This window comes from Erpetoichthys calabaricus, chromosome 4 (genome assembly GCF_900747795.2).
Source record: "Erpetoichthys calabaricus chromosome 4, fErpCal1.3, whole genome shotgun sequence".
Classification (NCBI taxonomy): Eukaryota; Metazoa; Chordata; class Cladistia; order Polypteriformes; family Polypteridae; genus Erpetoichthys; species Erpetoichthys calabaricus.
This window is the reverse complement of record NC_041397.2, coordinates 242,986,711-243,001,426: the sequence shown is the minus strand read 5'-3', so window position 1 is coordinate 243,001,426 and position 14,716 is coordinate 242,986,711. Positions and strand designations below refer to the sequence as shown.

Genomic DNA, 14,716 nt, shown 5'->3' with positions numbered 1-14,716 from the left:
TTAAAGTGACAACATCCTGGGGGGCAAAAGGTATTTTTAGTTTATTTCAAAGTTTTCAGTTTACTCAATATTACTGCACAGCATTTTAAATAACTTATTTTGAAAGCATTTAAAGAGACTAAAAATTAAATATACTTAGTGATATTACAGAATTTAAAATAGTGAAAAAATATTTAATAATGGTATTATTTTGATATCCATTGTATAGAAATAGTAGTCACAAAATGTACTTTCGGTAGAACCTACTTTACAAACAAGCACATAAGAGACCTCTCCCCTGCTCAAAGCACCACCAGCCTTCTCAATTCGACTTATCACTCCCAGAGGAACATCAAGTACAAACGCAGAATCCTAAAGTCAAAATAATACAAACATGTATATGTCAAGCACAGTTCTCTAGAGATTATACATTATCAGTAAAATTAATACAGAGTCTATTTAAGCAAAATGTGTACATGTGCCACTTTGATCTTATCCATACATATACACACTCATTTGCCAATCCTGTAGACTATATTATGTTAATCAGCATCCTTACCTTTTCCACCCGCTTAAAAAACAACCTGTAGTTTGTAACAGTCAAGGTTCCTCTGATCATTCCCATAAATGGACAAATGTAAGTAACATCTTTGACTGCAGGAAGGGAATTAAAAAAAAAAAAAAAAAAGTGTTGTTCTCTGTAAGGTTAAACAACTACAATAGCACAAATAATTATCCTCAGTGTTAAGAAATCTCCAAATCAGCTTCTTTCAAATAGGTATCTCAAATGTAAACATATACTCTTGCAGCATTCTACAAAGAAAACAAATTAAAGAGAAAAATATACCTTTAGATGAACACTTTCTATAAAAGTAGCAAAAAGAATCGCAGAAAACAAAGTAATGCAGCAGAAAAAGGATACATTCAAATAAAGACAAAAAATGTTATGAAGAAAAAAAACAGGCAAAGGTTAAAAAAAAATTTTTAAATGTAAAATATACAAAAGACAAAAAAGTAGCAGCAATAAATGTAAAGAAGAACAGAGGTAAACCATTTCGCTATCAGGTAGGCATATCTTATAAAGTGACCATTCACTGTATGTCTTGGTGGCTCCTTTCCTGGATATTAAATGTTTAAAGCTGATGATGACTATCAAAAACCCAGTTTCATATATCTCATTTTAGAACAATTTAACTGTATACCATGCTTTACAAATAAAGTATTAATAAAGTCTATATCTGACCTTCATCGAAGCCATAAAGTTTAAAATTACATATGACATTATAAATGCTAACATCCTTATAATCAACTAGTTGATTACCCAGTGGCTTCGCTCACTGAGTGCAAGGGAAAAAAATAAAATGTAGTCTATAAGTTAAACAGTAAAACATTAACATTTAAGAAGTAAAGATATACTGAGCACTACTGGAGTGGTTTGGGGTAAACTACATTTTAAAGGTGCTATAACACAACAGGTAAGTAGTACTAACAGCAGCTAAAATGTATGTGGATTATCTCTCGGTAGTAGATCCCTTGTGAAAGGCGTTACATGACCGCTGTGGTATAGAAATTACATTTTCTATGCGATCTTTGAAATTTCTGCCCGACAACCTTGCACTATTTGCCTGTAATTTACTTCTTAAAATAATTCATCACAAAAGGAACTTTGAATGTTGCAGGGTTTTAGTGACCCAACTCACCTTAAGGGACAGTAAGTAGTAGTGCAGGTTAATTTACAAACAGAGTCCTGCTTCGATGGCGCCGATTACACTCATTCGCAAAGATTTCCACTCTCCCAGGAGCCGACGGGGCACTTGAAGTGTCACAAACAATGTGAGAAGAGAGGAGGCTGCCCGAAACTGTGAAGCGCTCGACCCCACAGAGTAGCCCGACATTCCGTGCCTCCCAGCATCCACTTTGTTCTCACACACATTGTTTACAGCTCGCCACAGTTAAAAAGTAGAAAGACGCAACGCTGTTCCTCATCTCTTCTACTATCAAGTACTGCCAACTAAAAAAAAAGTTTCAATGTGGCAGTTTCCGCGACAGTTACGTGAACAAATAAATAAAACTTCTCTGTCAGAACGTGCCTGGCGGCGGACGGCTCAGCGCTATAGTCCAGAGAGGAGGGCTGGGACAGGATGAAGCGGGGTGCACTTCTATGGGATACAGTAGATCGGCGTGTTTGTGTTTACTTCTTTTCAATATCAGTAAAATAACTCTCACACAAATAATTACAATTCGTAAAGACGATATAAAAATGGTGTCCACAAACGAACTGATTAGTTCCTGTATTATAATATGTTCTGTGGTCATACATTTCCATATCGCGTGGTCATATTTAATTTCCGTTTCAAACGCGAGAAGAATTTTATTTATATTATAGATAGATAGATAGATAGATAGATAGATAGATAGATAGATAGATAGATAGATAGATAGATAGATAGACAGATAGACAGATAGACAGATAGATAGATAGGATAGAAAATAAGTTAAAGGAAACAATAATACAATATTTTACTATGTTTTTTCCACTCTGTAGGGACAAAATAGAAATTTTACTTCCGAAAAAATTAATTTAAATGCATGTTGTAACTCTAATAATTCAACAAATACCCATAAAATTTGATTAATTACAATAAAACGACATATTCACTTACACAACCATACAAAATACCCAGATGACCTTTTTTTAGCCTAAAACAGTTCAGGTAGCAATTATACCTATATCCGAAAGTAAATATTTTCTGTTTTGTTTTTTTTTATGTATTAAATGCCTATAAATATTTGCTGATAAAATTTATGTTTCATAGTTCCAACTGTGTAAAAAATACAAGCCATTGATAACATTCTGATTGAAATAAAAAATAACAATGCTTTATTTAAAACTGTCCAAGAAAATGGTGCACTGTCTCTCAGGTTTCAGCTGAGATGCTTTGCTTACTGCTGCTGCTGCAGCTACACTAACTTAAGAGGAATGCAAAAGGAAGTGTCATTAGCTAAGTTTCCATCCAGTTTTTTGTGACGTTTTGTTATCGACAAACAGAATATACGTAAAAAAAATGTGCGAAATTTGCTGTCTCCAGCCTGTTTCCATCAAACTGGCTTTTTATCGATAAAATGGTGTGCGTGATGACGTCATCCCCCCCCAAAACGAACTGTCGCATAACTTTTGTTGTATCGCGAAAAAAATCTGCCCTTGAGCTGCTCCATACATAATTTTGTGTATGTTGCAAATTATCTACCTTTTGTTTTCCACGTTACACCCCCTCCACTAAACAAAGAAATGGAGAGATTATTCAGACAGTTTTTTGAAATTTGCCAGCTTACTGTTATTTCAGTTTCACAAATAATTGGAATTGTACATAATATCCGAAGACGACAGCAGAATGAAGCAGTTGCTTGTCTGATAGCCCTAGAGCTCGAAGAAAGTACCCCAGTGCGACGAAACCCACGGGTATGGGAGAGACGACGGAATAAGACCTTCTGGGAGGAGGTGGTGGAGAGACTTAACAGAAAATCTCTGGCTGCAACATTTTATAATGACACGGCCGATGTTTGAGATGTTGTGTGGATTCATCAGTCCTGATGTTGCGCCCATCACAGGTTGCCACCGACTACCGGTTCCAACCCAAAAGCGGACTGCCATCGCCCTTTACAAGCTGGCAACCTGCGCCGAGTATAGAGTAGTTGGAGAAACTTTCGGGGTTAGTAAAACTACCGTCCATCGATGTGTATATGCTGTGTGCACCGCTATTAAAGAAAAATTAATGCGGCGTTATATCAGACTTCCGACTGTAACGGAGGCCAATGAAATTGCATACCGCAATTCCTTGGTGCATCTTGTGCCACATATTTACGGTGCGCTGGATGGCACGCATGTGCCTATTCTTCCCCCGACGGAAGGCTACCGCGATTACATTAATTGCAAAGGGTGGCCATCTATTGTTCTCCAGGCCCTTGTTGATGACAGGTGCATGATACGAGACATTTGCGTTGGCACTCCTGGAAGTGCCCATGATGCAGCTGTGTTTGCAGCATCGGATCTGTACAGTTGAGCCTACCTTTCAACATCCCTTCTCAGTGCGATAACAACTGAATTAGTACTGTAACCTGCTTCCCTTAAGGTTTTTAATTAAAACTGAAATTTGAATTAATACAAAATAACGACGTTTAATCAAAAAAAAAAAAACTCTCTTCATCAGACCATGCGAACCGCTCCGCCATTCTCGTTTTGATTGCACGTGATGAAAATGTGACACATTTATTTGCGTTAAAACCCTTTTTTCCGACAAAAAGTGTTTCCAATGTAGTTTTGCGACATCTGAATTATCGATATGGAATTTATGCGCTAAAGTTAAACGGAAAAATATTATGTCGACATGTACAACATTTTATCGATAATTAGCATTTCCATCAGCTATATCGGTAAAAAAATTTGAAGCGCTAAATATTTTTTCGCAAAAACTCCTTGGATGGAAACCTGGCTATTGTTCTATTTCCATTGGAAAACTTAACCATTCATTGCCTAAACCACCACTCTAGTTTTTCATTGCAGCTATATGCATTCTCATTACATCACCCCTGCTTATGAAGAGATGTATACATACAGCATTCTCAGACCAACATTATCCAGTTCAGGAGAGCAACTTATGTATATCATTGTTGTATTTATATGAATTTAACCCAATTATTCCAGGATGAGGATAAACATAATTGCAACCTATGCAAGCAGCCCTGGAAACAGGGAGAGAGTCAGAGATCACAAATATACACTTTGTCCCAATTTAAAGTGGCCAATCAGCCCAAACTGCAAGTTTAGGATGTGCCAAAAAACAGAGCACTCTTGGAGAAGTCAGAGAGAACATACAAAATTTATACTGAAAAATTTTCAGGCCTTTATTTGGACTATGGTCTCTAGAACTATGAGTAAGAACAGTAAAGTACATCCCTATGCTGACAGTAATATTTAAAAGTCAAGTATAATTTAGTTACAATTAAATATACAGCTGGGAATTTAGCAGTTGTATCATTGTTCTAAGCTGTATAATTCTACAAATAACACTTCTAAAATGCAGCTTCTATACGATTTCATTAAAATAATAAAGCAATTAACTTAAAATGTTTGAAAACATTATCTTACATAAGACCTAACATCTTAGACAAACCATGACAGAGCTGGGTCTGCTAAATTGGATTTTTTTTAATGAGGGAATAACAGTTTCTCAATATCTGACAAGCCAAGTGAGATCGTACACATGGCCTGTAGATGCAGTATATCACTATGTCCATTTAACGGTGTTGTATTTTGAACACTTATTAAATTTGTAAACATATATAACTGTTCTTTACTAAACTCAGGTTGTGCCCACAGATGCAAATCAGATGGTGTGTTATATGTTAATGTTTTAAACCTTCTGGTTTTTCGGAATGAAACATTGGACTATTGCAGGAATCTATTAAAGAAAATGAAATTATTGGAAGTATGCTTCCTTATTATTCACTTGTCAGCCCAGTATATCTACATATACATTATATACTTAAACAAAAAATTGCATAGCACGTGCAGTTATCCAACCTTGCATCACGAAAAATGAACTCGGCCCATAACTCCAATTGTGAGTCATGTTGTCAGGCACCTGTTTTGCTCAGCCATATGTTTTAGGACTGTTCAGCACTCATACTGTACCAGAAAAAATCTTTGCCAACCTGTTAGACAGTACCGGAACCACTATCACTCCCAATCATTCGCAGTAATGTTTAGAGTATTACTACGTGTATTGTGATCTCTTAAACTGTTTTGCTCACTGGTCATCTTAACTTATTCAGTGGAAAAAATGTAAAACCATCAATTATAACAAAGTGAGAAAATTCTATTCTATTCTTATCCGAATAAAAAAAAAAAAAAAGTTTTTTTGAGGAATACGCATTGCCGTACAGCTCCTTTAGAATATGGAAAGAATTTATTAATCATGTCCTTAAGTAAGTACAGTATGTCATGAACTCTCTAGGCAAGTTATTCCAAAGTTTAGTCCTGGGTGCCCCCTGTGGCTATACATGTTTTCCCAACCAGTTTTATAACCAGTAAATCATTTTACTTCTTCTCACTGCTTAATTAGCAGGTCTGTTACTTATTCTGCATTAATAAAAATGCAGTAATGTCAGATTTGTATTTTTAATGCATTAAAAATATATATTTTTGTCTTAAAGCTTAACTCTGCGTTGTCTTTTTCCTGTTAATTCACCTTTTCTGCTCCCTTAATTGTATCGAAACATTAACAATTAATGAAAACACACGAGAGAAAACAACACTTCATATTGAAAGGCTGAAGCTCCTTCAGTGTCAAAACCACTAACATTCTCCTTAGTAAGTAACACTGTACCTTACCTGACCACTTGGAAAAGTGGAATGAAAAATATTATGATTAAGATCTTACAAACTAGCAAAACATTAAATTACCTTCGTGTACCATATAAAAAGGTTTGCTACATTGCAAATAAAAATTTAGAAAACTCACTTTTGTAATATTGTAACACCTATACTGAATACAAAAATGAAAATTAATGTAGTCCAATTAAAACCAGAAGATGGTTGGGATGAAAACCTGAAGCTGCTGAGGTCCCCCATAGTTCAATTCAGAACTAAGTTTAGTTCTGCTCCCAATGATTCAGCATTATTGATTGACAACCACCCAATGGGTTATCTGACGTTAATATTATGGCTCTCCAAATGAGCTGAGGATGGTACTGAAGTTAAATATGAATTTGATATGAAATACAGTATGACTCTTAGTTTGCTCAATTTCTTTTTGCCATACTTAAATTAATATATTACAAAACTAATACAAGGGATAAAAACACAACATGTTATTTTATTTTTTCCACTTATTATGGACATTCCTTTCTCTAAAGTACAGACTATGTAATGTTTGTTTGACAAACCTAAAATAATAACTTACAAGTAAGTTGAAAAATTTACAGAAAAATATACTTCAGTAAATCTCCTAATAAACTGATAGATAAAAAATAAAACTCAGTAAATGTTAAGCACCGAGTACAATAATGTGATAAATAAAGCATAAAGTTGACTTTTGTTTGCATAAACCAGATTAAAAATACTTATTTTCTGGCAAAAATCTAAACAGAATTTAACCTAAACATTACTGTGAATTTCCCATTGGGATTAATAAAGTATCTATCTATCTATCTATCTATCTATCTATCTACTAATAAAAACAGCTTTGGTACAACTGACAGTAGATTTTTCAGCATTATGAATATATGTATTTGTATTGTTATTATGAATATCTGATAATTTCAATTTTTATTTTTAAGCAGGATTGTTTATTGCATGAATTGTTAACTGTCTGACACTAACTAAAGAAATATTTCTTTTCAATTCGTATCACAATATCGTATTTACACATTTATTCCTAAAGTAGTTTAGAACAGAATACATTTAAAGGACTCTATACATATGAATAAACTATTGATAAAAAGACAAAAACTGTAAGAAGAAAAAGTAAAAACTGAAGTTACTGTATATGTGATGAAAGTGCTACAGTACATTTGGCGCAAAAAACAAACAAAAAAAAAAAAAAACCTACCCGTCTCCTTCAGGGATTCATTTGGCAGCAACTGTGGCTCTTCCAGATCAGCCCAGTTGTTACTGTCACCAAGGACCTGGAAACAAGAACACTATCAGAATAGAAAGGTTGTCTATTCACTGAACACCAACACTTGGATTAGACCACCAAGTATTTCATCATGTGTGCCCTTCCCACAAACATATTTAATGAGCAGTGCAACGGCATACTTTCAACACAAGAAAAGTACCTGTATATATAGTTCATTTCTCTAAGGCAATTTATTGTCAATGCAAATTTGATGTGGTTTCCTTTCAATTGTAGCCAGTTATGTTATTTACTAACTGAAATATTTTCTTATTCTTCTAACTTAAAATGGCATATTTATGATAAGGTACACTGGGAAAACATGGTAACTATGAGGAAAAGAACCCTAAAAACCATACAGATATGTGCTCCTGTCTTCAGCCTCAGCTAGAAAGAGTCTTAGTGAGGTAGACAATCTGAAAGAAAACCTAACTTCTAAGCAGGACATACGACATATCAAAATACCGGTAATGATTGCCTCAAACATGGTAAAGACCTACAAAGAACACATCAAAATAGTGACACTTATCTATACAGCTATACAGCCACCATACAGTATGAACCCAGCCTCAAGTTTGTAAAAACTCACTAAGGTCCCCAGTATTTCCAAAGTTTTGGTGTTTTACAAAAAGGTGCCATGCCTGCCCTATTTCCATTTATATATGTAATCTATCCCTATGGGGCATCCAGGTTCCTCTAATGTTGTAAATTCCAAATATTAGCAGCATTGTGTTCCCTTCACCTTACTGTATATTTTTGGCACAATGGCTACACCACTCAGACCCTCTAAATGAATAAAGATCATTTCAACATCCTAGTTACAATACATACCCGAAGTTCCGGTGACTTGCAGGTATTAGACCTCAAATGAAAGGATCGATCTGAGCGGGATGTAGAAGAGCTGTTAAGAGGAAAAAAAAGAGATAGCAATCAAATAAATTGTGAGTGAATTAAAAATCAACTAGAAATAAACTGTCTAACTAGGATCACTTTCTTACACAGCAGAAACCATCCCAAATGCTGAAAATTTCCTCCACTTAATGCATTTGCACTTGGTTAACTTCTGTTTAATACTGCCAGAAGTGCATTCAAATCAACAAAGATACTGAATTACCTATCTTTACCTGTGTGTGTGTGTGTGTGTGTGTTCCCTCTTACACACACACACACACACATTGTAAAAATTGACAGAATGAAGGCTGGCTTCAGGGAGGGCATCCAGCCATAGAAAGTTCCCACAGACGAAGATTTGGGGGAATCTCCCTCACCTTAAGATTTGGGGGAAAAAAAAGACTAACCTGGGAGAACCCATTAAGTTGTCAGAGAGAGAGAAATAATCAGTTTAACCTCTACTTAAATACAAGACAAATGGAAATATAATCAGGTCACTTTAGGTATTGGTTTCAAATGATGAGCATATACATGCAGGTTTTCATCTAAAGATTCACCAAAATGTTTTAATAAATTATTAGGAGACTAGCAAAGAACCAAAAAACAGGAGACAGAGCTGGAGGTGGCAGAGTTAAAGATGCTAAGATTTGCATTGGGTGTGACGAGGATGGACAGGATTAGAAATGAGTACATTAGAGGGTCAGCTCAAGTTGGACAGTTGGGAGACAAAGTCAGAGAGGTGAGATTGAGTTGGTTTAGACATGTGCAGAGGAGAGATGCTGGGTATATTGGGAAAAAGATGCTAAGGACAGAGCTGCCAGGCAAGATGAAAACAGGAAGGTCTAAGTGAAGTTTATGGATGTGGTGAGAGGGGACATGCAGGTGATGGGTGTGACAGAGCAAGATGCAGAGGACAGAAAGATATGGAAGAAGATGATCCGCTGTGGCGACCCCTAATGGGAGCAGCAGAAAAAAGAAAAAGATTATGATCATTACTACTGACATGTGTATAGAGCACAGTTAAATTTTACTTGCACGTGCTAATCAACATGTAACATGTCACCACTCTCTGGTGCCATGATCAGCAAGTATAACTAAGTTACCTCAAAACCTCAGTCTTCCTACCTGAAAAATCTCAGAACATCAATTAACAGCACTAATTGCCACTAAGGGATAAATTAGAGTTGGAAATTAATCCAACACATAAAACATAATGGATTTATTTTTTTTAATAACTAAATTGATAGAACTATTTCCTGCTCATTGTTTACAATGTCGTAATTAGGAGTAAAATTATCGGAAAACTGTAGATCTTTTTCAGAACTAAAGTACTGATCCAGGTGTCTTGATCAGGACTGGTTGTTCTTCTATTCTGGAAAATTTATTAAGGAAAGAGCCAAGCCTGGGCTTCACTGTGACATCAAAGTGGAAAAGGCAGAACCCTACTGTTTGCATGTATGCACTTAATAAGCATTCTTAATATTAGATTTTTTTTGAGAAAGTGAAATGGTAATGTATACTGATTATGTAGTTTTATTAATAGACTTTAAAATTGGGACAGGAAGGAATGAAACATCTGAAAAGGCTTGTTTGGGAGGAATGCCCTGTCTGATTTCAAACCAAGTGGAAAACTGTATTGGATTCCTTTCCTGGATCAAGAAGAAGTTCAAACACGCAGATGCTCACATGTGTAAATGGTAGAAGTCCAGAGTTCCTTGAGATAAAAGTAATTTACCAGCTTCATAGTTGTGATATTCATTGTGGCACTGTATTCTAGATGGAGCGGTGGTAAGCTGAAAACGAATAAATGCTCTGTCAGGTGGCCCATACAACTGGAACAATCACTGGACACAATAAAAAAATTGTAACGGATTATTAAAATGCTTCCCTCTAGAAAAGCTACTTCTGTCTGGAGAACCTAGAGGTTAAAAAGAGGAATTTACCTTTTTTACCATTTCAAACGACAGGAAACTGCAAGGGGCAGTGGCCAAAAGATTACTTGTCAAGCCAGTAAACTTAAGATCCAAGTGAAAGAAGGTGGGTTTCCATATATGTTTAACTATCAGGCCAAGAATGCAGCAGGTGTAGCATTCAGTGAAATAAAGGTCTAGATGTGGGAAAAGTTTTCTGGTGCCAGGAATAATGGCATTCAGAAAATCTTCAAAGTTCTGACAAACTATTTAATGACTTAGGAAAAGCAGATAGTATCCCTAGATGTTCTAAGGAAGGATGAGAAAATGTTGATTTCAACCTTGGATATTGCTGTGAACTGAAAGAGATATTTTGTGGAATGTTCTCTGGGTTGATTGTGGATCACAGGAAGCATCTACGGTTTGTGTGGAGAATGGGAGGGGGTGTGGTACAAACAGAAAGTCTGTGATTGACATTATATACCCTTTTAACCTGTCTGTGGATTGTTAGAAGGGGATGGAACCATGTGGAAAAGGTGGCCATAGAAAGGGTGATCAGGTTAGGCCACTGTGTAACAAATGATTCCTTTAAGTGTTACTTACTGCCAGTGCTGTCTGAGTGGTAGTCCATTCCTCTGCCACCCCTGGACTCTTATTTCATCATGTTACTTCAGTAATGTTGTAAAAGTGATTACAAATAAATCAATCAATCACAACTCTATTTTGGCACCAGGTAAAATTGCCTCATCATATTTTGGACTTGAATAAATGTTTTTAAAGAAGCAGCAATAAAAGCTACTGGTTAATTTTACTCACTCAAACACAACACCCACAGTCATTCTCTTTCTCTTTATTGTATTCTCAAAATGAGTGATTCAGCATGTACTGTAAAATAAATCTGGTAATTGGTTGGTGGCACTCCATGTGTTTCCTTGTGGTTTATATGATTCATCTGTGCTTTGGAAAAGGCCTTAGTATTTTTGCTATTGTTCATGCACATGCTACAACAAGTGCAAAATAGTGAGTGCTGATTGGTATTGCGAACTTTGTAATTACATGGAGACGGCCAGTGGCATCGCCTATTTCAAGCCTCTTAAGGTTTTCATTAGACAAAAAGTGTAATGTGGCGTAATTAGTTCATCATAGTTAGTGTCACGTGTCCAGATATAATACAATTCATATTTACATGCTTGACCAACAAACACCACAAACTGCACTAATTAGGTTATGTAAAATATAACACAAAATATAAGTGGTTCATGTAAAACATAACACCACAGAATATAATGGAGCCCCACACCCAGTTCATGTGGTGGAGGTGGATGAAAAACCTACACAAAGGAGATTGCGGGAGATGATGAGATCCACCCAGTGAAGCCATTTTCCAAGTTCATTCCTACCTTGAGTTCAACAGTGCAGAAACTGAATACAACTTGGAAATATGAAGGGATGGCCAACTGTGAAATTTAAAACTATTCAAGCCACTTTTTTCATTTTTGATTCTTAGGAGCACTTAATCCAATGAGTAGGTAAACTTAAAACTTCTGTCCCCATGTCCCATAAGTAATAATAATAAAGCATTTTATTTATATATAGCGCCTTTCCCATGCTCAAGGCACTTACAGAATTTAATAAAGAACGGCAGCGTATACAGTATATAGCATTGTACAAACCAGATAAATAAAGAAGATTAAGACAGTGAATTCTGAAAAAAAAAAACAGACAACATAATTGATGGCATAGCACACACACACAGGTTACATTAGCATCTTGACAGAGAAGTAAACTGAGAGAAGGGTAATAAAGTGAAGTAGAGCTAAAAGCCTTCCTGAACAGATGAGTTTTGAGTTGTTTTTTTAAAACAATTCATGGAATCAGCTGACCTGATTAATTTCGGTAGGTCATTCAAGAGTCTGGAAAATTAAAGACGTTTCAGATCGTTAACTTAAGTCATGTCATGAAACAAACATTCGAAAAATCGCAAATGCTCCCTCGCTTCTTTACCTTATCCAACTGTCAGCAAATCTTGCTGCATCACTCTGCTCACCAAACAGAACATCAAATAGTTTGTACTTGATAAGAATGGAACGCTCCTTCATGTAGTCTACACTTTGAGAAGTATTGCGTTCCCGGTAGTTTTATTTTCTGCAAGAGAATCTTATGATAATAACGGCTCTCGTTTCGAGAGTGTCAGATTTCCTATCGCTCCCATATTGGGCTGCCTCCGGTCTTTTTTGCCTTGCATCTTCCACTAGGTAAGCGTATGAAGAAGCCAGAAAAAAACCAACACATTGTGCGAAGCCGTGGAATCCACATCTAAACCAGTACTAACTAAACAGATTATAATGATGTGCTTGTCCCACAAAGGCAGCTACTGCATCCCCTTTCTCCCCGTCATGCAGACACGCGTTCGGCAGTTAACCGGTACCTGGACAGCGAGTCTATGCTGGCTTGCCGGGAAGAGGATAGTTTGGACCCCAGACTCTCGCTGCTTTCGCTCTTCTCCATAGTGAAGTCCGACTTCTGAAGGCGTTGTAAAGTGCTAAAGTACACCGGAAGCGGCCATCTTTACCCAGAATGCATTGTGGTGACAGCTGAGGGCGCGGTCCGCAGCCGCTTTGAGCCGCTGCGCGACCATTTCATTTTTATTACAGTTCGTTCAGTTCACCTTTTATTCCGAGGTGATCAGTTACAATAAAATTATTACTAATGTAATAATAACGTTTTTTTATTATAGCAACTTTTTTGTATCAAAGTTCATCGTAGAATACATATTAGTAGAAAAAGATACAAAATAAAACGAAATTAATAAGCACTTAATAAAAAAACATTGAAAAATTGGTATACGGTTTGAAAAAGGGTTGCCAACCGTCGTTGAATACGAAATCGTCCGTAACTGAAAAGTAAAAGACGTGTTTCGTGTTGTTCATTACGGAACGGTTTTCGCTTATTTTTCCACAGTAAAGGTGGCAACCCTAGTTTGAAGTCGGCCAGGACATTCCTTGCAGTCATATGCTCTTAGTTGTTTCACTTCTCCCCATGCAAGTTTTAAAGTTTCGGATTTTACGTTTTTTTTAAATTTTAAAGTTATCGGATTGGATCAAATATTGAAAATGGTTTATTCAAAAGAAAAAAGGATTCTGAAATCGGATTAGATTACAGAACCCATTCTTGGTTTTAATCTGGATATAACCTTTAGTATGTGTTGTTCAAAAATGTTAGTAGGATTGGGATAACTTTGATTAAAAAATCAGGATTATCCTTTTCATTAGGCTACCTCTTAAGCCGTTCAGGACAGTAAGGTAAAAAAAGAGGATTTTGTCCCCATAAAATAATCCCCCAAACAGAGTTCAACTTCACACAAAAGTGATACAATTAATTTTAACTGTCATACATCACATTATATTAATTACAATGACCCAATCATCAGAGATGAACAAAAAAAAAAAACAGTTTGTAACAATTACATCTCTTTTTGCTGGCCCAGTCAGTCCCTCATTCTGTGAGAACGCTGGAGGTTGGTCTGGGCATTCAACAGGTCAGGTCAGGTACCTCATAAACGTCATCGCAGAGATGGACGTTGCGCCTGCTGGTGCTGTTATGCAGGACAATACAGGTAAGTATCATGTTGCATCCTCCCTGTGGTTCCACTCGTAAGTAAGGCATGCAAAGCACCTTTTCAGAACTCCTTAAGCTCTTGATTCACATCTTGTTTTGCAATTAGAAGTATTGAAGCATGCCTGCTCAGGTGTGTTTGCTACAAAAAAAGGGGTCATCAGCCATGGTAGAACTGGATTGGCACTGTCTCCTAAGATTATGCCATCAGGTTGGTTGTTTGGAGCTCTGAATATAGAGTGCTGTCTCTCAGAATACACACATCATGGATAGTCCCAGGCCAATTCGAGATGCAGTCTATGATGATCAGTTCGGTGAAGGGGATGTCTGTATTGTAAAAACACTTTAAGTGATTCCATGCTAGCTATTCCACTTGTTGTTCTTTGCTTACCTAATAGTCTATACATTGTGATACTGTAGTCCCATTTAGAACACTAGTAATTTAAATTTGGTAATCTTTAAAACTTTCTATCTAGATCAGGAAGATCCAATCCAGTGTTGCTCCGAAAAATGGTCACAAAAGTAAAATGGATTACCTGATCCTGAATAGCAAAACATGGAATTTCAAAATCAGGATCATTCTGATCCCCATTAAACTTTTTGAACAACAGGGCCCTGATGATACTTGTCCAACTGACTCACTTG

At 36.3% G+C, this 14,716-nt stretch overlaps 1 protein-coding gene across 1 annotated transcript in view; it reads right to left on the bottom strand.

The window, feature by feature from the left end:
• mtmr2 (myotubularin related protein 2) overlaps window positions 1-13,045 on the bottom strand; it is a 38,732-nt gene extending 25,687 nt beyond the window's left edge. The window contains exons 1-5 of the mRNA XM_028800499.2: window positions 12,885-13,045; window positions 8,487-8,556; window positions 7,590-7,665; window positions 539-633; window positions 247-351 (exon numbers count right to left, since the gene is read on the bottom strand). Of these exons, the coding sequence (XP_028656332.2) occupies window positions 247-351; window positions 539-633; window positions 7,590-7,665; window positions 8,487-8,556; window positions 12,885-12,964 (426 nt within the window). The 5' untranslated portion in view covers window positions 12,965-13,045. The remainder of the gene's footprint in view (window positions 1-246; window positions 352-538; window positions 634-7,589; window positions 7,666-8,486; window positions 8,557-12,884) is intronic.
• Between the last annotated feature and the right edge of the window lie 1,671 nt (window positions 13,046-14,716).